Source organism: Takifugu rubripes, chromosome 13 (assembly GCF_901000725.2).
Source record: "Takifugu rubripes chromosome 13, fTakRub1.2, whole genome shotgun sequence".
Lineage (NCBI taxonomy): Eukaryota > Metazoa > Chordata > Actinopteri > Tetraodontiformes > Tetraodontidae > Takifugu > Takifugu rubripes.
Genome location: NC_042297.1, coordinates 13831681 through 13858133, shown reverse-complemented (window position 1 = coordinate 13858133; position 26453 = coordinate 13831681). Strand labels below are relative to the sequence as shown.

General features: G+C 45.6%; 1 protein-coding gene across 1 annotated transcript in view; it reads right to left on the bottom strand.

Annotated features, from left to right (window-relative positions):
* neo1a (neogenin 1a) overlaps positions 1-26453 on the bottom strand; it is a 106220-nt gene that overhangs the window by 42948 nt on the left and 36819 nt on the right. Inside the window, 3 exon segments of the mRNA XM_029845799.1 lie at positions 5851-6001; positions 6910-7185; positions 22659-22982. Of these exon segments, the coding sequence (XP_029701659.1) occupies positions 5851-6001; positions 6910-7185; positions 22659-22982 (751 nt within the window).

Here is a 26453-nt window from a genome sequence, read left to right as displayed (position 1 = left end):
AAACTCATGAACATGCATTTACTGCACAGACTTAACTATGAAGCAAACAACTTCCTGTCGGATCTGATTCTGGATTCAGAAAACTCAGTTAATGTAGACATTCCTTTTTGTGTTCTGAATAAAACTGTTTCTGACATAAAAGACAGGATGCCGCCACATCACCAGCGTTACTGCGACAGATGACCTGCACACAAATGCAAACGCAAACGTTTGGGCGAGAATAGTGACACATAAAATGAATCCTAGAGAGCGTTTTTTTATAAGAGCAGTTTTTCACTTAATCAGCAAAAGCAGGCCAAAAACATTGAGAAAGTGAAAAAAAAAAACTTAATTGACCACTTGAACTCCACAAACAAGGTAATTTATCTTCTGTGTAATGCCAGTCAACAGATAAAATTATAATTTGTGCTGCTGCTATGAACAAGGCGTAAATTATGCGTCTGCGTAGCCTATCTGCAACCTGAACGCGCTTCCTACACACTTCGTCTTTTATGCTTCAGCGGATTGATGTCCGGTTGACTACGCAACGTTACAAGTTTAGATCCAAACGATTAAAGACGGGGTAACATTAATTACTTTTATTTACAGCTAATCCCTTTTGATTTAATTAAAAAGTGTTTGGTTGGCAAACAGGACGCACAACACTTTGCTCGTACAAAGACTAGTCAGAAAACACACTACGGGGGAGCGATATTCTGTTTGTTGAGCTCAAATACACTTATGAGGCTATATGAGCGGCTTCTTTACGTTAAATGGAACAAACTGAGATCACCTTGGTCAAAACGGGGAAAGTTACAACACAATAAGAAGTAAAGTCAGAAATGCAACAACTGTAAATTGTGTATTTTGGTGAGCCAATCGCGGTTCCCCTAATCTGCGGTCCCCCTCTGCATAGTCACACCTACCCACCCCCCCCACCCCACCCCCCCACGACCCACGCAGACAGAGAAGCATAATCTGGCCTTGAGACCGCTCCCCCCTGTCTCTACACCTCGGCCGCTGGGGCCGCGGCGCCCGAGCTACTGCACGCCGATCACATACTGAAAGCAGGTTTCTGAGTGTGATGATGACTAAGAAAAGGAGCTGAAAAAATCATTAAAGACAGGTTTCCTTGTCTGAATGATCCTCTCTGTTGTTTTACGGGTTTGGGAAAAAAAATGCATAGAAGCTGTCCGGCCCACACGCGTGTCCCCTATTCTGTCATTCAGCTGTAAATGCAGGGACTGATGGGAAAACGGAGGCATTTTGTATGTGTGAGTGGGGACTCACCCTTCCGTAACACCGAACAGTCGCAAGGTCAGTCCACCAGGGTGAACCGGCTGAAAATCTGTGTTTACTTATGTGTGTGTGTGTGTGTGTGTGTAGGCTCTGATGATGGAAGTGCAGTGTGCTACCACAAACCAATCACTGGTGCTGTGACAGTAGTCGGGCTTGGGTCACGCTCGCTGAAACACAAAGGGGAGGCAGGTGAAATCACAACTGTCACCCGAAAAGAAAAGGAGTCCCATTAATAATGGATAGAGTGGGAATGTCCAACTTTTTCCTGTCCATATTAAATGTCTTTGACCACGAAACGTCCGCCATCTCTCTGCTGCAGGTCGCGCCATGAATACCAACTACTGCTGGTCACGGAGTTAAAATGACTTAAAGTAAGCTTGGAGCCCATGGGGGTGATGCGACTGCTAAAGTTTTTGAGTTTAAAAAGCGCACAATAACAAACCCACCAAGGTCTATCAGAATAAACCAAGCGGGTGATTAATCCACATTAAAATGAAGTCTGCAGCCATAACTCTCATAATGTGCCTATGATGGCTCTTGCGGGCCCTCTGGGGCACTCGTCATCATGTGAACAGCGTGTGCTCCGGGCTGTGCCACCTCAAGCCCTTTACCATGAAATACGAGCATATCATGTCGAGTGAATAGCCGCCATAAAGCACGGAAGGTGAGCCATTTTGTGCTATGAAAGTGCAGGTTCAGGCTTTCGCTGAATTAAAAGCCTGCGCTCTGGGGTCTGGGACAGCTAATGATGGCACACAGGTTTAGGTTCAAAGAGGTGAACTATAAAACGAGCGGGTGAAGAGTTCTGCCCACCTATACGACCGAACCGCAGACGCTCTGACAGGAAACCTGCTGTGACGGAGGCCGGGGACATTCCGGGTGTTTGTGATGCACCAGCGAGATAAGAGACGTCCCAAAAGACTCCCGATGCTCTGCTGCCAGATAACCATTCATCACTTCACTGCCGCGCGTCTGAGCTGCAAAAAGAATGCGGTGCATCAGACGCCTTTAGAGCGCCGTCGCTCTTTGACCGAACCCTCCGCTGCAGCACACGTGGACGCGTTTTTTGTTTGGCCTTAACGACGCTGCAGCGTCCTTGTTGCAATGCTGGGAACACATAAAGATTTCCAATCCCAGCGTGGTTATACTTCATTGGCTGCTCTCTGTCGCGTAAACAGAAAGAAGAGATCTGATTGGACAGTTCAAATGAGCTTTAAAAAAGACAAACAGGAGTGGATGTTAATGTAACTGCACTTAGAACATTGCAGTTTGAAGAGTCACTTTGTGACAGTAAAAAGAAATTACAGACAATTATGGATGAGTGCAACTGAAGGATTATGAGCTGAAATGATCATTTCTGTCCAGGGAATAATCTTCAGAGCATTAAATAAGAGTGCTGCCGCCTAAATTCCACATCGTTACAATTCATCTCTAGCGCCGACTGCAAAATTCAGGCTGTAAATTGTGGAGGATGTTATTACTGTATTGCGGCGTTGAGTTTTTCATAACATCCAACCCCATTTCTGTCTGAGGAAGGTGTGTACGTTCACATTAAACTGATATTTTAAAGTTATAATATGACAAGAGAACGGCAAACCCGAGGAGTTCTCAGATTACATCATCGCACTCTTTTCTCTGAATGTCTATAATGTCAGACTAAACGATACATGAAGGTGCAGATTTAATCAGAGACAGAACAGTCCAGATAAAGATTCAGCATTTAGATTCATGACAAGTGATAAACCAGTTAACCCACCTGTCAACGCTGACAATTCAAATATTTTGACTTCCATCATTACAGAATTGGGTTAAAAAAATAGATTTGGGCATGGACAGCAAAAAGGTGTGTGGGTTTGTGTGTGTCACAGTTTTCCTGCCAGAGGTAAGCTGAGAGGCTTACCCTGCAATCCAATTGCTAACAAATTCTTCCCAGCATGCTCCTCTCCTCATACAGAAGTAAGTGCATATAAACACGGTCATATTTAAATGAAGACGAGAAAGACAAGCAGGAGAGGAGCCGGATGGGCGCTTTGGAGAGGGGCTGATTTACATGCTCTGTCAATCCCCTGTTGCTGGCCGACATGCATAATTCATACATTTTATTGACTGCTGGGGGATTCTATTAGTTGATAGAGCGATACTCCCGAGAACAAAAGATGACTGTCATTTTTAGTTTCATCAAGACCAGCACGTGTGAGAAATTCAAAGACCGGTTTCTTTGTTCGCGCTGGCGCCCGGGAAGCTATTGATGACACACGCGGCAGCCACAAAGAATACACTTCCATCAATCTTGAATGAGGAGCTTTACCCACGCTGGAGATACTAATGAGAACAAATGTTGAAGTTCGTGTCCTTGGACAAATACTCCCAGACTTATTAAACTGGATCAGGACACAGATGAATCTAAAAACCAAGCAGAATATTCAAATAGTCCCAGCTGCATTTTAACTGACGAGGATCGACCGCTGGGTGACAATATATGCGGAGCTACACCTCAACAATCATGCTCATTTGGAAGAAACAATCTGTGGACTTGACTAAAAACAGCTGCATCATCGCTGCAAACTGGGTCCATTTCAGTCCGTCAGCAGAGACGATAAAGCGTGGAAACCCCAGCATGGACAGGTTTTACGGAGGAGAGCGTGTCTGTCTTCTGAGAGGTAATGACTGACATGATGATGAGATTCATCAAAGAAATTGCAGGTAAGGCTGAAATGCTCATCTGACACCTTCTCACATTGGTGTGCGTGGAACAAAACCCTTCTGAAGGTTCCATTGTCTCTAAAACAATCCTAAATTACTTAAATTGGGCCGATCAACCGGTGGGAACTGGTAGCAAAAAACTGGTTGACCTGAAAGAACCAGTTTTGTCTTAATCTAACGCTCAATTTCAGTCCTCTCTAGCTCAGAATATATCTGCCTTCCTGCCTCTGAGCTACTGCCAACAAGAACCAAGCTGACACATCAGTGGTGACGCTTATTGTGATGATCCACCCTCTGTCTGTCCCTGCCTTCGTCTGGAAGCAGACGCGTCTTCATCACGTCTCCCATCGAGGCTGCGGCTCACAGCGCACTGACGCTGTGTAGCAAAGACCAATTAGACACTCTCAACGTCAAAACCAAATCGGAATTGACAGCCGCTCCTTCGGCTCTTGTGTCCAGCCTGAGAGGGACGCCAGACACTCAAGGAAGAAAAGCAACTTCACTGCTATGAATTTAATAGCCACTGTCATAAAAATCAAAAGTGTGTTTTGAATAATATATTCGGTCACATGATCCATTTCCACTCTAAAGGCAGGAGCGTGGTGGTGGAGGGGGGGCAACGCCACCAGAGACCCGCCTCGTTGTTCAGAGTCTGCTTGCTAATTAACCACAGAGACCCCCCCACGGGGGCAGGTATGTGCACTGAAAAGTGTTTGGTAATTAATACAAGGTAGATTATTAAGTACCTTCTTAAACCGGCTCCCACAGGATGTCACCGGTGCGCCCGGACAATTCCGGCGGTAGTTTAGGCCGTTTAGCTTGAGACGGGATGCTGTGGCGTCGCTCAAGGTTGGAGAGCCTAATGATGTTCTCGCTCACAGTTCACTGGAGCCTGCTCGCTGTGACGCACTAGCATTTCATTTCACCGAACCAGCGATCCAGCTCAGGGGCTGGACTTAGATGAACGAGCACCACTTCTGCTATTTTTCTCTTGACACCACCAGGAAATGTTATTATTCTCCTGGCCTCCACACAAGGGTTAGGTAAACAAAGAGCTTTCCTAATTGGTCCGAATCAAACTTTCCATGTCCGATACAATTCTCTCCATGGGATTTGAGCTTCTCTGCTCGGGCTAATGAGAGTCAGAGGAGTAACAGCACAGGAGCTCTGGCACTCTCTTTCGGCTCTTAATTTGTGTGTTCCCATCAACTGACAACCCTGCAGCCACCTCACCTCGGAGCTAAAGCGGCTCCATCGGCAGAACCGGCAGAGGTGTATCAACACCTCGGGGAGCAGGCGGCGGGACCGGCAGGTTGGATGCCAAGGTCAAAGGACTCTTGCATTGTGGTCTCTTAACTTTTAAAGAGTAGGGAGCAGGGGAATGCAGGGAAGTATAGAAATTGTAAAGAAGGTAAGTTGCTACAGGTGACTTTCAAAGCAGTTCAGGCTCAATACAAGAGCAGAAATATCCCCCCAGAAACAGCTGCAGCATTTTAATGACTCTTTCGTAGCTAGCTGCAGGATTTCACAGGGTTCTTATCAGGATACTGGTAGCCTGATGTGGAGCAACTGACCTGGATGTACCTGATGCGTCTGTTGGCAGTTTCTATTATTTCAAGGGGGATCTAGTCACTGACACCATCCTCGACACTTAACTCTCTGTAATCTCTGGAAACGTTTTTCACTTTCTTTAGCGGGACACCCTTTTGAACATTGCTGCTCAGTCTCAAGCAGGCGGGGGTTGGAACTACTGCATGGCGAATAAGTGGATGAGAAATCTACGAGGATTGGTTGAACCTGTGTGAGCGCAGCAAGAGCAACACTGGAAGATGTTCTGAGGACCGAAGTAGGACAATAGCAGCTTCATACCTTTCTTCTACCAACTTGTCTCCCAACATCCAACGGACGTGTGGGGCAGGGTAGCCCGTAACCACGCAGGACAGCAGCGCGGTGGCGCCCAGCACCTTCGTCGCGGACACAGGCTCCAGCAGGAACTCCAGCTTCTGTTCTTGACCGGGTTCTAAGAAAAATACAAAAACCCCAAAATAAGGAAAAGGTCAGGGCCCAAGCTGAGGTTAAGGTTGGAAAGTGTCATCCATCTTCTAAACTTCAAAAGAGCTGAGCGGTCAGTTGTATCTGACACCTGAACAGAGGACGGCTGGATGAATAATGACCGCGCTGGTGTGGGAGACAGCTAAAGCCTCGGCTCTTTAGGAGCTCGCACTGATCCCACTTAATTACAGCTGCCGAAACAGCCAGCGCAACCCTCTCCGGGAACACAATCCTTGCTTTATTGTCAAGCTGATTTGGACTTTAAAGAAACCAATTAACTATAATCACTTCAACATCTGGCGGCATCAAAAACAAATTTCTTTCAATTTCCTCACGCAGCTTTATCTGTGCTCCTCCTGCGTGCATCCAGCCTGCCGCCAGTTCATCGCGCAACCTTTAAGAAGACATACGGAGATAAAGACCAACTTGGGGGTCTTGTTGAAGTCTGATTTATGACCTCCAATATCTCGCCTGCGCTGCTAGGAGACCGCTGCTTAACGACTCTGTAAATAAACCGTATAGGAGGGTGAGGCGGGCGCGAGCACAATAGAGTTCTGCTACCTTCTCCACTGCTGCTGAGTTACTGTCAGCATTACTGAAGCCCGGCGGGCGTCCGGAGACTCCCTAAAAAGTTCAATAGTCTATTGCAACAATTCAGATTTCGTCAGGCTTTAGGTGATGAGCAACTAAGAAAATACATCGAGCTGCTGTAATTGGCTAATGCACAGAATGTTTCTAGGAGAGACTGCAATTAGGTTTCCACCCTAGAAGCATGATTGTGCTGTATTGACGACCTGTTAAGCAACAAAGGACTCCTGCACAAGCTGGATGTTAATTCTAACATTTCTTCTGTTTTTGTGTTGGCTCTTCTTTTACCAGGCGCGATCTGGAGCTGCGCTTCATCGCTGGACTTTGACGAGCCCACGTTTTCCACCAGGCAGCGGTAAAGGCCAGCATCTCCCTCTGAGGCATTGCTGATCACCAGGGCGCCGCTGGGTAGTTGGACCAGCCTGGTGTTGAGCTCCAGCGGCTGGCGGTCTTTCTCCCAGCGGACGAAAGGGACGAGATCGGCGTTGACCTCACAGGGCATCACGTGACTGCTCCCCTGATGCACGGTGGCTGGCGTGGGCTGGCTGGTAAACCGTGGCATGCCTGGGAAAAGAAAGAGGTGTAAACCCGAGGCTCACTTCCATCAAGCACTGCAAATATTTGTGTAACATTTCAAAGGGCAGAAATAAAAGGTTGCAGCTTTCTGTGACGTTGGTTTCTGCTGAGGTCAGAGAAGCATTAATATGTAACCTGGCAGTGGTTCTGTCCACCGAAGATGGTGAACCTGACTCCGCGTGAATGGCGCTCTAGCGAAAACGTTAGCAGATCTGAAATTTCAAGGCTAAACAGCTCTCAAGACACAAAGCATGCAACCTAAATGATATATTCATTCCATTCATTCCTTCTCTTCAGTGGTTTAACGTGCTTCCAGTTCACTGCCTCCATGTAGCAATCCCAACGCTGAACTGTCCAAAAGATGATTAAAGCAGATTAAATTAGATATTTGGACACTTGACTATAAATACATGCTAAAGGGCAGCTCCTATCAACTCATCTTTCAACCACGTTTCCTCCAAATATTACTTTTATTCAGCCACAACACGAAGCAAACAGACTGATCCTTTACCTTGATTAAACAGAGCGGCTAAACTAGCTGAAAATAACTGACAGTATACTGCACGCAACATCTTGTGATCCATATTCAAGACAGATTATCAGCAGAGGGAAGGTTCCAAAAATATGTAACCATCCATGCCCAACCTCTGCACACACACGCATGCTCACGCAAGTCGCCCACACACCTCAGTGCAGCGTGATCACTTATCCTCGATGGCGGATGCTAATTTAGCACACCGAGACGAAGACGTGGCGCTAATTAAAACAGGCTGGATCCACGGGCTGTTTGTGCTGCTGTAGCCCGACTTTTCGATGCGACGCAATATAATTATTTCCCGTGTTTGAGGCCACTGATCTCGAACCTTCACTCTCCATCTCTGTTTGAATTGCGCACGACGGCTTCAAAAGAGAGTGAAAAAATAACAGCTCTGTGAATATTCTGGGGTTTATTAGTGAGGGAGGACTTTTTCTCTTTCTGAAAGACGGAGACGTTCCGTCTCAAAGAAAAGGAACCTCATACTGTTTTACTAGCGAGGGCCTCTTTAGTTTCTGGGCTCATTTTGTTTGTCTCCTTGGCAATGTGTGCATGTGATAACGAAATTCCTGAATAAAAATATATGTGAATAGGGAGGAGGAAGAGGCTCGACTCTTCCGTTGGCCCACTCTTGATGTGCTCTCACAGGAAACGACACTTAGGACTTGCAGAGTGATGATTTGGTGTCTCTGCCCTCTCTCACCTACAGACAGTTTTTCAAATCCCCTGCCGAGAGCGGCTCCACCGTAAATCACACTTTTGAGATAAGGGCCCAACAGCTAGAAACTCCGCTGCAACCCCGGCAACACACACGGCTCCTCTGACCGTATCTGGCCACAATAGTCCAAGCTAATATGGGCTTAGCTGATTCTACTACTGATATTTCTGTGTCAAACCGTCAATCACTGACTGAATAATGATGCCAGGAATAGAAAAAAAGACAGAAAAATGACTTAGATGAAGCTCATAGCACTGAATCAAATATTTCAGAGGGATGAATAAGTCAATTTCAGCAGCAAGATCTTTGAGTATTGGACTGAAACTGCAGCAGCCATAAGGCAGAAGAACATCCTAACTCTGCATAAAATGGTTCAGTCTTAGCTGCTACAGACTCCTGACTGTAAAGACCATGTACAGATAGAAAATAAACAGAGGCAGCCCCTTCCTGCCTCAGTCTGCAGTCGTTATTCCATCAGCCTCATCACATTTCAAGGCTCCCTTCATCGGGCTGCCATGTCTTCAGCACACGAACGGGATACGGTGACCTTAGGAGGCAAAGCCGAGCTATACCATGCAGCCTCTCTGTTCTGTAGGAGTTCCTGTCAAAGCAGCTCCGTGCTGTGTGTGTGTGTGTGTGTGTGTGTGTGTGTGTGTGTGTGTGTGTGTGTGTGTGTGTGTGTGTGTCACCCGTCCAAATTCCAGAGACACGCATTAAATGTGGGTCGGGACTGGGAATGGTGAGCGTCAATGCTAACATTATTGATTCCTATTAATCACAATTTGCCGTTTAAATGGACTGGACAGGAGCTTCATTTCCCTCCGCCTTGCTCAGCACCGTCTCCTGAAGTGCTGAAGCATCAGTCTCAAGGCTCATTACCAGACTGGGAGGAATCAGATTCAGATTTTACCAAGAAGTAAACATTTACTGAAGATCAAGGTTGTATCCCAGAGACCTTAAATGGGGCACGAGTGACCATCCGCCCTCCTTCAGAGCAACAGTGAGTAGAAAACTGTGATGAAATCACAATCAGAATTCAAGATTCTTGATTAAAACCAGGTTGAGAATAACAATGAGAAGTTTAATGAAATATGCAGTAGGATTTAGGGATCTCCCTCTAGATTCGACTGAATAAGTAAAGGCAGAACACCTCGGATCAAAAAGGTTCCCTCGCAACTATTATCAGTTTAAGCCTTTTTAACATTTAGCAAAGAATAATAAGAGTAGCTCAAGTGTCCAGCGAGAGGAGTGTTCTGTTCTCCACCAACAGCTGATTCTCCTGTCATCATCAGTTCCACCACATATTCCTTCGTCTCTCTTTCGCTGAAGTTCACACCCACATCTAGAGGCCACAGAAAGTCGTTCTGAAAATCAATACCGTAATTTCAGGACTATAAGCCGCTACTTTTTTCCTCCACTTTAAACACTGCGGCTTATTCTACGGTGCGGCTTATTTATGTTTTTTTCGTGGCGCACTATCACAACTATTGTGAATCAGTCATTTTTTCTAACCCTCATCAACGTGATAAATACTAGAAGGAAAGCATATGATGCGGCTTTTAAGTTAAAAGCGATCACTCTGGCGCGCGTATTCTTGGCATTACGGTAATCAATGGGGAGAAGGTGGAGACGCCCGCCTGAAGAAGTGATCGAAAGCAAAAAGACGACAAAAGCTTTTAGGTGTAAACATCGCAGGTGGCCCGAGCTTGAAAACGTTCTGGAAGACTGGCTGAACACACAGAGAGCAGGCGGCCGCGGTGTTTCCGCTGTACAAATCAGACTGAAGGCAAAAGCAATCGCCACCGCGATGAAAATAGAAGATTTTAGAGGTGGGCCATCGGGGAGTTTTAGATTGTTCATTGTTGGAGTAAAAAAGCATAAACAACGTAATTTGTGTGTAGCTGATACAAACGTATATTTCAAGGTAGCTGCATTACAAACACGTTAGAAAAAAAATCATTTACCGGTAGAATATATTTATGTTGCTAAGCGGATTAAATTAAAAGAAAAGTTAAAAAATCCTGACGTGATAAAAATTAGATTTAAGGTCTCTGTATGGTGCGCTCTGTAGTCCAGAAATTACGGTATGGTACGGTACAATTGAGGTACACAAATCAAGACGAGGGAAAGTGGCTCCATCGGAAAAAGTAAATGGAAGCCCTTCACGTTGGCATAGGTTCCTACAGTGCATTAAAGGCCACGGCGTGATGTTTACTGGCATGTGACCGCCAAGCGGGGGTGGAATTTTGCTTTAGAGGACAACAATGACACCTCTGACACAGAGGCCTTCCTCTGCAACACTGTCCTCGTCAATCAATACGCTTACAGCAGTTTTCTGAGCCATGCACCGAGAGACCCATCAAGACTGCAGAGATCAAGAAAAGAAGCTTTCCGGCAGCAGCCTGATAGCTCCAACATGGAATGAAGATTCTCCAATCAATGACAATAAAAGTCAGACACGAGGGGAGTTAATAAAGTGGTTCTGAAGGAGGAGTGTCCAGGCTGGAGTTCTTAACACTGTCCCTGCTGGGAAAGTCTCTCCTGTAATAACGTAAATTTGCACCTTTATTTTCTACCCCAAACACATAAACTACGCTGAACCTGAGTCGTCCGAAGCTTCTGTGCATTTTTAGACCTTATATGAATGTTCACCTCCGTCGGAAATAACTGGTTTAGTGAAAAAATGCTGAGGATTTCATCTGATTCTTCTCTTCAGAAGCTCTCCAATGCCGGCTTTGTAGAGTAAATATTTTACTTACACAACCGATTTTAGGGTTTTACAATTTACTTTCAAGATTGGATTTAAAAAGTGAGTGAGGGAATTTCTTCCTGGAAATATGCGCTCCAGGGACAGAGGCTTGCAGGAAAATAAGCCACCCGTCGGTAATGGATTGGTCATGTATGGTTACTACTGGTTACATTACACCAATGCTTTTATTTCAGCTTTTAGAGGATAGAAAAAAACATTTGTACATCTCTCTAATTACACCCTCATCAGCCTTAAAGGGCGGTGCTTCGTACTGCTCTTAATTTGGGAGTTACAAAAACCCACATGATGAACTCTTACTTGTTGCTGTGATAAGTAGCCAGAAACTGAGAGCTTGACGTTTAATTGCAAACTTTGCGTGACTGGGGAAATAAAAGCAGAGCAAATAAATATCAAGTATGTTTGCCAGTGCGACAGCAAGAGAAAGAGGTCATCTTGTCAGATCTTCTCCTCTTGATTCAACGTGAAATGAAGAAGCAACCTTCATCCTGTCAGCGGCAGCCAGGTGGGTGAACTCATTGTCACGACTGACGGGACCGAAAACAGGATTAATTAATGGCTGTCCGCTGAAATCTAATAAAGAGCCCGCAGGGACGGTAAATCACCACTGACTACTGGCAAGCAAATATTTGTCATCTTGCTGCCTGGGAGTCAGCGCCACTACGGAAAATAGGCAGGTCTCTTCCTCATCCAGGACGTTGGGTCGCTCTCATCCCGTCCAACGCCAACAGAACGCAACGCTAACAGTGCTAAACAGAGAGCGCTTCGGTCCAAAGATTGAAGAACATAAACATCAACTCATCAGTGGAAGGAAGCTGCAGATGAGTCAGTGCGTGACTGCGAGGGCTGACACACTCCCTGACGCAGGACACAGAAAACACAGCAGTCAGACAGACAAACAACCCGAGGAGGGGCTGACCTCAGACAGCTTCTTTACCGTTGGGGGAGAAAAGCCCCTCGGCTGTGACAGATGTCTCGGCTTGATCTTATAACTAGAAGAGAGAACATTTTAAAAGATAACTGGAGTTTGAGGTTCAATATACCATCGTCCTGCCAAATAAGAGGGCGAATTCAAAACAAAGACAACAGAGACCAGCTGGAGAATTAGGCAGCGTGCACGGGAGAGGCAGCAGCACTAATTCTGCAGGGCCTCACAGATCTCTCAGTTTTAGGATATTTTTAAGCCCCAAACCACTCTGGGTCCAGACCAGATGTTGAAAATTTTAGACTCTCGTCTGATGGCTCCTGAGGCGCAGCTGCTGTTTAGAGTGCAGTTGAAGCCCAGAGATGAGATCTCCACCTGAGGGCCGTATTTGTCTCTTTAAACACGTGATCTCGGGATGACGATGGGACATTAAAAGGACAATGACTGAGAACAAATCAACGCTGGTGGTGCAACATTTCCCAGTCAACTATAACTTTGTCACGAATAATCAGGTTGATGTGCGGTACATATTCCCATTATCGCATTAACCAGACTGTTGTAAACACACTGGCGATATCAGGCTGGTATCAGATTAGTCCATCCGAAACACCTCATCATTAATTTAACAGGAAAATAGTCGGTGTCACAGAACCTGTTGCAGCTCTTAAGCTCTTCTTAAACCCTCACTAATCAACTGCATGCACATGCTAGAAGGATTAAAACCGTTTCCTCTACCAATGTGGGTAATTTTCTGCACTGTGTCTTCTTCTCCACATGGACAAAAACCGTCAATAGTCACTTCAATCCATCCTGCCAGCAGCCGCACCAACACAGCGGGGGTCATTAGTCAGATGTCACCAAGTCTGACCTCGCAGAATAAAAAAGAATAAAAAGCTGCAGTGCAGGGTACTTACACTCCCCAGGCTAGTTCAATGGCTTGTTAAGGCAAATAGCTAATTAGCCAATCACAGGGCCTCGACAGCTAGCTGAAATTCAAACCAAGCATCAGAATGGGGGAATCAAGGGGATTTAAGTGACTTTGGCTGTTGGTGCCAGTGGGGCAGGTCTGAGTATTTCAGAAAACGATGATCTACCGGGATTTCCACACACAAGCATCTCGAGGGCTACAGAGAACGGTCCGAAAAAGGGAAAATATCCAGTGTGTTGCAGGTGAGTGGACGCTCGGACTGATATAGCGGTAGGGGTGGGTACTGTACAACGGGATCTCGTATTGCTTATTTTTAATAATTAACCCGACTGTTAAGATCAACGGCTGCTGTATGGACTTTTTTATGGAAGCTATAGAATGTGCCAACTCATTCTCTGTTATCTTCAGGTAGCGTGTGAGTGAACTGTCGCTGGTTTCAGTGTCACATGCCTGCTTCCCATGTGTATTACACCTTTTCACCTGCACCCTGGCTAATGCCCTGCAGGTCTGGGAGGAAAAGAGCCCTTTTTCATTACGTGGAATTGAGTTGTAACTGAAACAATACTTATTGCATTAGGGCCCACAATCATGTTAAGGTGTCTTGTTTTATCACTGGGAATACAGCTCCCTGTTGGCCCAAATGGAAGGTAACCTTCAGCAGAGGTCTGTTGCCACAGGAGACTGTGGCTGGCCCCATTATCCGAGCACCGATAAATGTGTTGGCACTACGACCGCACATCCCTCCGCTTGTCTCTCCTCCCCACCTCCCCCCTTTCCTTTGCTTTCTTATCATAGAGGAGGGGGTGAAAGGTAAGAGAGGATGCAGAAAGAAGCTCAACAGCGTCGGAGGGGGTGTGTGAAGGAGATGTCAGTCAAATCCAACACACAGCAGCACCGCATTCTTCATGGTGAGCCTGTATCTTTAAGGCTCCTTAATGCCTCCTCGCTCTGGAATGAAGGGCCCCTCCACCCTGTACTCCAGATCAACAGGCCATCCAGATAAAGGAGATAAAGGAGCCAAACACATCACTGCCCTGTTGCTGATGGACATAACGTGGAGGAAAAGGCCCTCTTTACTCACCTCTCCCCCCTTTGTTTGCCCCATTTACCCCCCTTCTCTCCCAGCACTGTCCACCATTCTGTCTCCTCCTCCATCCCTCTCATTCATTCAGTCCTGACGTTCATAGCACCCCTTCACCATGATTGTCCACCAGTCATTTCAGGGAGGGCTGTGTTGTGTGTTAAGAGAGCGGGGCATGTTGCTGCTGATTTCTATCAGGGGGAGGATGCGGCACATCTGTAGATGCTCTCACTGCATCTGTTTAAGCTCAGACCTGACACGGCAGCTAGCAGGGAAATGAAATGTATGGAGAAGAGAGAGCAGATGGGGATGGAGAACCTTCCTGGGTAGGAAGGGGGGAGAGGAGGGGTCAGAGCAGGAGACACGTGACACCATGACGCAGTGAACTCCCAAAACAAAAGACAGATTTTAATGCTCATCATTTCAGCAATCTGTCACATTTAATGAGATCACCAAGGATTTAAATCTATTACCGCACAATGTCCGCATTCATCGAAAGGAACCACAATTAGAGATTCTTCAATCATCTCCAAGGTCACTTGGGAGATGATGTAAATAAAAACAGGCAGTACATTCCACAGGAAAATACTACACTGTTTTCTCCGTGCTGGGAGTTTAAATTCAGGAACCACATGACAGTGGCAGGTTCAATTTTAATGAAGGGAAAAGAAAACAGATGTGGACAGCTGAGTGACAGGGTGAGCTTAATCAAGACAAAGTGAAAGTGTACGGCTGGATTTAAAGAGAAGACATGACAGGAGGAAAAAGGAAGATGATAACTGGAGCTGAGTGATATTTCTAATGTTATTTGTTATTTTGTGGGAGGCTAGAAATGAAAAGTGGTCTTTAAAACTGAAATGCATAAATAAAAAGAAATACATAATCACCAACGGTTTCATGGGCCATCTCATCTGTGCTTCAAGAGACTCACATTGCATGATTTACAGAGTTTTAATCCCCCCAGTAACAGTGTCTTTCATTTCTATACAGTTAAAACTTTGTAAATCACGACCTGGACATGGGAACGAAAACACGGTGCAGCAGCAGCAGTTCACAAAACACTGCCACAACCTCAGGTATGCAGTGGACGCGACAGGGAAGGCAATCGAATCAATTAGTCAACCCTAATGAAAAAGGATGCCGCGGCTCTGTGGAACACCTGGACAGACTGATGATGTGGCGTTAGCAATTACTGCCCTCCATCTGCAGGGTGCACGACGTATGGGAACACATCTGATCAATCAGAACCGGTGTGTCCTCCCACTCAGGCAGAAACATCAGACAAGCTCTTCCTTTGCCTCAAGGAACGTGCAACATGTGCAACTTCCACATCAGACGGTCTGATGCAGCTCCTGTTTACACACTTGCTTTTTTTGTTTTTCGGATGTAACTGCAACAGGAAGTGAGACCCGAGTGTTGGAAATGCAGCACTATGGTGCAAAGAAGGTGAGAGGAAAAGGGAGCGATGTGCAGAGTGGAAGACATGGCACTGCTGTCATAGCCTGTGCGTGCGCATTGGTCCGTGCACAGACTGAGCGAGAGGAAGGGGAAGTACAGAACAAGCAAAAAAGGAGATACTTATCACTGACCTTGAAGCAGGAGTTATTATACAGCTTAGAAGAATGCAGAGAGATTCCATAGGATCCCTTCAGAGCCGCTAATCTCTATTGCTGTTAAGTTAACGTGCGCACAGAAATGGTCACATGCATTAGAGTGTCAGGGCGGGGCTGATAGAGACATGGCCCTATGGGAGGGTATGGCTCAGGCTCTAACTCGGTGTTACACCTTTATGTGACGATATAGCGCTAATATTGATATAGCATGATGACACTTCTATGAAAAGATTCCACACCTCCACAAAGGCCAGTTTCTGTAAAGTAGAGTTTCTATTTTCAAATCAAACCGAGAATCTGACCAAATATGAAATAATGTGCACGACCTTTATGCCTGTGGTGTATTATGTAAGTGGTGGTTTTGTTCATATTACATTATTTGTTCTGGCTGCTCCCAAACTCAAAAATTGCTTCTTTGAGACACAAAATCTTTATTGTTAGTTGTTTAAAAGGCAACTCATCAGCAGGGAGGCTCTACAGTACAGCCCTTTGGTGTTTTTAAAAGATTAATGGAGCCTCATCAGGCTCGAGTCAGACACACGTCCTTGGATACGACTTCTTCAGCAGCGTGTTGTGGACGCGGCACAATCGGGGATTCTTGGCAACATATACACCAATTTCACAAATGCTGAGGCAAATTATGGACGCTCTATAGTTTTGTTGCATTCCCTCCAAAGGCAAAAGTACTCAACAAAAGGACACAGTTGTGCCATCCATCTTATGCCCCCCCCCTTTTTACGCTCTTGTCATTCCACGTGTCATGCACCTTCAACATAAATGGCCCAATTATTCGCAGCTTTTTTCATCCCGTCGCTCTGCAGAATGTACGGGACCACTTGGAAAACACCTCCAATTTATCCTGGAAGCCATAAAGATCCCTGTTTTCCCCACTGGGTGGGGTGGGGGGTGAATTCTGCTCTAGTTGAAAGACAAAAAGGTGAATTAAGGGGGGAAGGAAATAAAAAAAAGACACCGTCTTTGATTGATACAATTAAAAAACCAACGTGTGGATGAAATCAGTGTTTAAGGTGCATAAAACCGATTCAGTGTTGGGACAGAAGACTGGAGGAAGAAACCTCTGAGGTGCCACATCTCACACCTGGAGCGTCGCCCTTCCAGTTAGAGAATCACCTCTGTGCTGCACTAATAATAGCTTTGGTTGCTCAGACCGTTGAGGGAAAAAATGCGTCTGACCAGAACAAACCAACATGCTCGCCCAATGAGCACTTCACACTTTGGTTTCTCCAGCACACTCCATCTGCCCAAGGCAAGGTGTTCCTCCAGACCGGAATATTCAATGAATCACTCCCAGCTGCACCCCGTTCCTGCTTTCACAGCACAAGCTAAGTGGATTAAAATATGTATTTCAAACATATTTTATTTACATCCAAAAAATACATCTGCTCACAAACTGGATTTATTCATTTGACTCACAAACCAGCCACCACATCCAGGTAGCCAATGAATGCTCATTACCCTTATCATCAGAATCAATCCCCAAACACTTCAGGGGCAGTTCTCAAGGTAAAGTCTGGGTTTTTTCTGCTCTTTCTTAGGACCTCCAGCAAGTAGCCCTGAATATCAAAACTGAAGGCTAACTGGATCAGAAGCATCTGGACTGAAAATGTTCATGCTCATTTTGCAGCCTCCCCCCAGTGCCTGATGAAAACAAAGGTTTTTTTTTATTAAGGTTTCTCCCTGAGTGGCACAGAGGACCACCAAAAAGGTGGCATTCAGCTCACTTACAGGATTCAAAAGCTCTATAAAGCCCAATTTATCTGCGTGACACGGGGGTGTTTTAGCACGAAAACCCCAAACTGATTCATGGCAGCTCCCCGTGTGGATTCTGGGAGATGAAAGGGCAACGTGGCTGAGAATAATGGCCGCTAACTGCAAAGGTACCTCCATCCGCCACAGAAGGGCGAGGACGCAGGGATGGGCGGTGAATGTCAATGAGGGGGGGGGGCGGTAAACACAACTGTAGAACTCTGTCTTTTTCTTTTTAGAAGCTCTCCCAAAATGACAGACTGTCCATTTTCCAACCGTTTCTGTGCTTTGACTGAAGAACTCCCCAGGCAGTGAAGCTCGGCAGGTCGTTCAGTGAGGCGACGCTGCTCCCGGTTGGGGGCCCTGGTGTCAAATGGACCCGTGGAGCAGAGAGATAAAACAAATAACAGGATCTCTGTAAAAATTTACAATGGACCTTTCACACTTCGAGGTTTAGTTGATTCCATACTAAATGCTTATAGTTAAGTTTTTGTCAAAGCTGAACAAAAGTGCACGGGCCTTGATAAAATCTCTTAAATGTCAAAACTCAACCAATTCATTTCGCATCCAAATGGATTTTGAAGAGAACAAGGAAGGAGGCTATAAAAGAAAAGAAGCTGATTAACAGCCTCATTTCGATTAATGCCTGAAGTAAAAATGACCTCAATTCAACACATTTTAAATTTACGGAACAATATCATCAAGCAGATAATCCAGGCAGGTCTGCAGGACTCAAGCACCGGCCCTTTCTTTCACACCTAAAGACGTGCTGTTGCATTATCAGTTAATACGACAGCCGAGAGGAAATATTACACCCCATTAACATCCAAAAGATTGTTCATCACCTGCAGCGTAAAAACAGCCCTCCACAGCCCATTTAACACAGATAATGTAAACAAAACCTGTTGGGAATCATGTCAGGTTTCGCCGTAATTCCAATGTGATGCTAAACTGACACGTTGGCCGGGATGAATGGCGCCACGTTGGCCCAGAACGGCTTCATTTGAAGCTGCTAACCTGTGTGCGGCGTTCTATCCTCGTAAACGTGCCGTCAGAATAACCAGGTGTGACACCGGAGTTGTGCACACGTTCTGAGGGGCACACATGAACGGGCTGAAGTTTCTGGACAGTTGAGATAGGGCTGCCTCCATCAGTCTGCACGCCCACCCCGAGGACCTAATCAGCAGCTGAGTCCAGGTAAAGATGGAGGCTGTCATCCAGCTCCATCTGCACGGGTCCCCTGCTGCTGTCCTCCTCAGAGGAAAGAAAATGGATCTTTCTCTGCCGCTCCATCCACACAGATTCCCAACGCGTTTTCTGAGTCATTACACTGGTGAATTAGCATTATTGTTGCAGCTGGCTGCGACAAATGTTTTTCCTCTTCACTATTTGTGCTCCAATAATCACTGAACACTCTTTTTTTGTTTTCCCTTTAAGCTCAACGTGTGATTAATGTGCCTCGGCGGTGTCACCCCCCCCCCCACACACACACACCTCACACGTGCAATGCAAATCAGAATAATGGAACTACGTTCTGACCCTGACCAGGTTACAGACATTCGTCATGGCAACGACTCCTGCGTTCAATACTGAATCACATTGTGCACACCAAGGCAACATCAACATGAGAATGGAAACAGAAATCCGAATTTTCAGCAGGTTTGGAAGCTGGCCTTCAAACCACCACTGGAAGCTAAATCCCATCTTTTACTTTCCATAATCCCCGATTATTGTTGAGCATAGTTGGTGTTTCTGAAGAACAACACAAACACATCATTATTCATGCTTGGACTTAAAATTGAGCAGTAATTACTGCAAACAAAACACTTTTTTGTGCGATCAAATCCAGCAAAAATTTACATATAGACAAGAAACAATCACACTGGAGACACAATATGCACCCAATCACATGGTAATGTTTTATGAACATTATGTAACAATGTTCCTGTATAATTTCTAAATAATAAATGAAAGAATATTGTTATAATAGTTAGATGGATAAAAGAAAGAGTCCTTGATTAGATGCATGAACTTTATAGACAATCAATTGTTACGAGACGCCGCACAAACAAAAGTTGAATTATAAATGACGCCGATGTCAGACATGTTAGTTTTTGGTGTTTATATTTACATTCTGGTGCAGCTTTTCCATTTTTCATCCTGAGGCAGGAAATAATCTAATTTGCTGACCGTGACATTCTCAACGACCCAAACGTCAACTTTAAAGATAATTTTATCAATTACAAATGACAAAAATGCAAGTTAAATTAAGAATATGCTGAAAAACATCCGTCACCCCTGCCGGCCGTGTAATAATGACGACATCATCCATGTTTAAAGTTTCAACTTGTCATGTCCTTGGGTGGGTGCAACTAACAGTCGCCAAAAACCAGATTAAAATACATCAAAAAAGGGATTAGAGGATCTGCCGACGCAGTCTAACGCTCCAAGGGTGTCTGAATCTATCAAAAGATGAGCATGCTTAAATATGAGATGACACACAGAACACACGAGGAGCTCAGCTTATGACTCCTCACACTGTGACAGCGGAGATTTGGCTAACTTTAACGAGGAAAACACTAGCAAACGCGCTGCTGTCGCTGTCAAAAGCGGAGGTCGAGAAGGTCGAAAGCTAGTGTGTATGCGTGTGTGTGTGTGTGTGAGTGTGTGTGGGTGGGGTGGATCCTCCATTTTCGTACGTGGGGGTTTCCCTGTTTAGCAGCAGAGGTGGGGCTCGCCCGCAATTTTAGGAGTTCAAAGCGTAGCGGAGGGAGGAGGGAGGCAGTGTGGGAGAACAGCCGACAGTTAAGATGGGATTTCTCATTACTCGCGTCTCGCTCTGTGTCCTGGCTATCACTGTTCTATACCTCGCTCGCTCCCATCCTATAATTTCCCTCCCCCTCCTTTCTCAGAGACAGAGACTCAAACAGAATACATAAGTCTGGGGGCTCAATAGACCACCAACCCCCCTCCGTCCTTACACCACCTGTATTTCCATGGTGTCTGACCGTGCACTAACAGACCAAAAGGCTCAAACAAAATGACACAGCAGGAGCAACACTGACACCAATACATACTGTCTACAACATCAGAGCAACTAGCATCCAGATTATTTAACTTTAATAAGGAATATTGTAACGTAGCAGTTCTTGATTGTTCCCCAACACTTTCTGATTGCATCTAGAGCTGAATTCCATCCCAAAAAAAGGTGGTGGGGCTTCAATATTGATAAAAAAGATGATGAATTTAGCAGTAATCGAGCAGCACTGATGCTAAGTGTACATACATGATCACAGAGCATAAAAATTAAATATTCATCTCATTACACTGCAGAGAAATCAGAGGTTAATTCGCATCTGAAATGTTGCATTTTTAATAGGAATTATTAAAAGATCTGCGGCGCAGTTTAGAGCTGGAATCAGCCGGGGTGGAAGAAGCAAAGCTGAACGGTGAAGTGCTGACACAGGTGAAATGTGGGAGCGGCGACGTTTCCTGGGGAGGAATGAGCCATGCGTCTTCCAGCAATCAATCCCCGATATGGCCCCCGTATTTGTCAGATATGCTCCCTGCCACGCCGCCCAGCCGTGACTCATTCCGTCATTACATCTGAAAGGTGACGCCGGGGCTGCCCCCGCCTGCACCGCCGTTCCTGATGGCCTGATGGAGGCCTAATGGCCTGTTCTCTCTACACCGCAATTAACCTTTTTATCGGCCACCTGCCAGCCAGCTGGAGATACATCAGCGGTCGCACATGTGGATTTTAGGGGGTAAAAATACAAACAAGCCAGCTCAGCGTGAGGGACACGGTAGAGCCGTGCGAATCGTGTCGGCGGCTACGAGGTCTGACAGATTTCACCTGTTCTTAGAGTGGAAATTGATTGAATTCCACATCCAATCATCGTCGGCTCTAGTACAAGTTCCTGTCAATCTCAGAGAGGTGAGGAAGAAGAGAAGTGCCATTTACTCGCCCCCCACGCGCAGATCACACAGGCCTAGAACACGTAAACATGTAATCTACAGACTCATCCATGTGATACCTGCATCGTTAGTCGAGTAAAAGTGACCCGCTGGGGTCGGAATGATGACCACATCTGCTGTGGTTTAAAAAAACCCTTCTCTTCGGTTGGGAATCCGCCAGCTTATTAACTTGTAATTAAAAACCTAATTAAGAATAAGACTGTAGATTCAAGCCGGCACTCAAGGAGGCTCATCCTGTCGAGTCACCTTAGACTGTCAACAAGAAGCCTCTCTGGAGGGTCTTAGATGCCGGCAGAACATTACGGGGCAGCATTCTGGGGCTCCTTCAGCTAAAAATTGAATTTCAGAGGCACAACCTGACTCACTATACCTAATAATCCTGCATCTCTCGGTGTGCTGGAAAAGAACAAGGTCACTCTGGAGGATTAATAATGGAAAAAAGACTTTGCCACTCTGGCGAGCATTTATCCAGTCAGACAATTCGCCCATCTTGAGCAAGGTTAAAGATACAAGATAGTACACAGACGCTGCTTTTAGGGAGAGTTTTTAAAGAAACGACTCCAACGCGATGTGCTACAGTTTGCCCAGATGCAGTGTTATACACTGGCACCAGTGTTGACCAATTAAACACATTTACAAATACATAAATAAGCGGATGATATTGATGGTTGCATAGAAATCAATTCACTTAATTAAGACTGTTTATGCTGCCTGTAGCCGCAGCGGAAGGGTTCCGCTTGTGTAATTAACATGTACAACGTACATAATGTAGTTATGTAATTATGACAAATAACAACTTTGGCATCAGAAGACATCACTGCCGGGCTGAGGCCACTTCACAACTCCGACTGGCAGGGTTAACGTTACCGGGAGAATGTGTGGTGTCCCCGAGAGGAGCTCGCCAAATAACGACCGCTGAAAGCAACAATGAATCCCGTCTCCTCAGTAACAAGAACAAATGGGCGTCTTAATTGTTTAAATGTCTTTGAGTTTAACTGAAATGTAATCCCGTTACTGGTTTGTCCCTTTTCTAATAGGGATGAGCTAATCTGGGTGCAGGAGTTTAACATTTCCCGTCTGAAAAGGGGTGTGTGCTGATTTTAAATATCCATCCGCTTATTCAGGGATAATAGATGCAAAAGCGCTCACCTGCTACTGAAAGCCGTGCCGTGCGGCTGGATATGGAGCCCAGGTTCTCGATTGTAGCCACGCACTGGTAGGTCCCCTCATCAGGCTTGTTGTGCTTGGAGTGGACCACATGGGTGAAGAGCAAAGAGCCATCCGGAAGTATGCGCCGCCGTTCGTCCGACACCAGGCTCATGAAGGTCCCGTCTTTCTTCCACTCTACGCGTGCCGGAGTGGCGGCGTCGCTGTGTGCCGAACAGTTGAGCAGCGCCGAGTTTCCCCTGATGACCAGAGTGTCCTGGGGCTCCACTGTGAACCAGAAGGGGCTGAAGGGCTGCGCTGCTGAACCTGATGGAGTAACAGGAGGGAGCGGAGTGGTCAGAAATACTCTAACAGATGATTTTAGTCCACGTTTCTCAGAAAACTGTAGCCTTTGAAATGTCACAGGTTTTTGTGGTACATTGAAATATTGACTTCAACAAAACATACAGCTATTGGTTGAGATGAAAGGACCCAGCGAGAGTGGCACCAACGCGCTCTGAAATGCCCAATTTTCCTTTCTACCATTTCAGCCCCTCCGCGTGTTTGTATCCCAGAGACTACTTTGCATTATGAAACCACAAGCCCAAGCGGAATGGGACGGGCAGAGCTGACAGATTTAACCCAGTCTAGCCTTTCTGGCACGTCACCGGCACATCTTGCTTTATTGTAGGCAGACTGCAGAGAGGGAGTAAACGTTTCTGGAGGCGGCTGCCATTTCCTCTTCTGAAGCTCAAACGGTAACAAAGCACTGACATGGATAGTGCCAAAGTCAGAGTCAGTGGAATTGCTTTGCATTTGTCCTCATCCATTATTCAAGAAGCCCCGCCATAAGAGTCGCACAGTGGTATTGTTTAGATAAATAACACCAATTATCAGTTCGGCAGGAACGGAGGTGAGCAGGAGAAATAATTAAGAGGATATGTGGGTGTCTTAATATTGCAGAGAATGTAGCGAAATAAGAGGCGGAATGTTAAACGCTGCTTAAAATGTGCCCGCTCTCTCTTGCAGACAGAAAGGGAAAGCAAAAAATAGAGATGCTACATCAATAGCTCGGCTATTCAGCTGCTAGGAGGTGATTTAAAGATCCCTAGTGGGAGCGAGAGGGAAGGCAATATAATGCAAGGATCATTACTGGGGCAACTTGAGCATGTCCTCACTGCACTTAGTTATCTTTAAAGCACAATTACATACAGCAGCTAATAGAATATTTTTCACCCCCACACACAGAAATCCAGCAACTTCAACAAGAGAAAGAGGCGTGTGGTGGACTCAGAAGGCAAATGTGGAGACAGAACTGTTTCCTAAAACGAAGACGGCACATCTCAATATTACAGGAACACCCCTCTCACCTCCCCTTTACTTTCAACTTTGGGGTCAAACAGCAACGAGCAGGCGATGACCATTAGAGTCAGTACTGGTTCTAGCAGGATTTCAGCTGTATACACGACCTGATGTCTTCTACTGTGATGTCATCAATAATCTCATTATTCAAATGAAGCACAATCAGATCACAATAACCCACAAATCAAGCATATAAAACATGCCAGAGGGATTAAAGGAAAGGTTTCCGCACCGCCAGACATGAAACCAAGGATTGTCCACTAAACCGATCATATAAATGCAATTATGGGGGCTTATTTTGTTAGCTCCTTGCTAGCGTATTGCCAGAAATGTATATGAACACGTGTGATTGTTGTTCCCTTACATTTGTATAATGTGTGAATATGAGCAGAAAGCCGGTGATTGTTGAAACATTGTCTGGACGGACAGCCTTTCAGGTTAGAAGTGGACACCAGAGCTCCAAACTGCTTCTACACATCCCCTGATTGCTATTGATAGCTTATAAAATATCACATCTTAAGCGAGCAAATTATCAACTGTAACCCTGGAAAATGGGGGTGGTTTTAAATTAGAGTGACGATAGGTGCAGTGGGGAAATCAATACGTCCTTGTGTGCATACATCGCCCTGAATGAGTCAATATAGCCAAAGTCTTTTGTATGACAGATGGAGAGAGGCCAGAGTGGCGTAACAGTGGGGGGACTCTATCCTGCAGTCCTTCTGCCCAAAGGCACTGTGGCACTCTTAATCATTTCTGCTTTATGCTGCTGGAGCAGCGGGTGTGACGAGCTCAGCTCCGTCCATATCAAAAGACCATCTTCAGCCACTCTGAATGGGCTTGAAGGTCCTGCAGCATCATATCAGGGTCCAAACAGCTGCTTTCACATCCCTTTATCACCAGGAGCAGTGGGGGGGGGGGGGGGGGGGGGGGTCTTCACTGGTTCTCAGTTACCAGAGCACAGCTGAGGAGAACCCAATAACTGGAATGGACATTATTATTTCACTAATCCCAGTAGTCAAACTGAAGACAGGAAGCACGGGTCAACAAATCCAAACAATGGTGCCGTTCTCCAACAGCACAGATGAAGGTATGACTGGAACTGATACATAAATCATTAAATCTTTCACAGACAAAACTTCCTTTCAAAGAGTTAAAAAGTTGCGAGCTGCAGGCTTGGGAAAAGCTAACGAGCCGCTCCAGAACAGGAGGCGGACTTGTGAAGTTTTTACAGATGCTCGTGGTTAAAAAAGCCAGCCAGCGTTTGCTCCCGAAGGTCACCGGTAGACGAGCCGGGGAGAGGGGCCAAGAATAAACAGCGAATTCCATTTCAAAGAAGATAGATTTTTTTTTTTTTTTACAGAGCAACAAAACATATACCTGAATAAAATTAACATTTCTTATGAGATTTCGTGGACTTTCAGCGTGCACACATGCCACAGTTTTACAGGTCATTAATTCCTTCACTGTCTTCAGAGGTGAGTGGGGATGAGATGTGTGTATTCTGCTCCTTCACTGCCACAAATCAGGAAGCCATTTTAGAGACTGGCCGGGCGTCTGGGCTGTCTTTCACACATTAGAGCACTTATTTTTATTCACTGCTACCTCACAACATGAGCAGTTTGAAAAGAACACGTCATTCTCATCCAAGCAGAGGATGCTGGCTCAGAAATTCCTCTCAATCTCTCAATATTAGGTGTAATAACCGAGGAAAGGCAGCAGTGTGGGCCTGCTCTCCACACAAAGGCCCCCTGTTCTCTTCTTTTCTACACTTGGCTCAGCAGGAAGCTTCCTCCCTCATTGACCCACCATCTGAGAGCGGCCGTATTGACTAAACTCCTCAATGAGTCGCTCTTGAGACGGAGCAGACCACTCTCAGAAACATTCACATTTTCAACAACAGAGGTCCTTTTGTGGCTTACATTTAGAAAGCCCCAATCACTGGACACACTGAAGAGCAGAAACACTCACAAGTGTACTGGAAAATATCGGTTACAGTGTGGCACAAATGGTCTGTGTTCAGTGATCCCGTAGTAGGATTGTTCATAGTGACCTGCAGAAACAACATAAGGATAATTTTAATGACCCCCAAACGCTTCATTACTGAAGGCTCTCTCTGGAAATATCCATCTCTGCTTCTCCCTCCCACATTTTCTACCTCTCCATTTCATCCCCACACCTTGATTTCAGGTCTGTTTCTATTTAGAAAGCTTCAAAGTCGCGTCTCTCTAAACTGTGTTCTAAAGCTTATTTGTCATTGTGAAACACCTCAGGGAAATAACTCTGGATGAAGCAGCAGGCCGGCGCTTTATAAAAGAAACTAAAACACTCATGCGTGTCTATTTTGGAGTAAGGGAGTGAAAGTGAAGGTGAATAAAATCAGGCGGTAACCATGAGAGGAAACCAGCTTAGCATTTCTGATGCTGAGGTGAAGTTGTG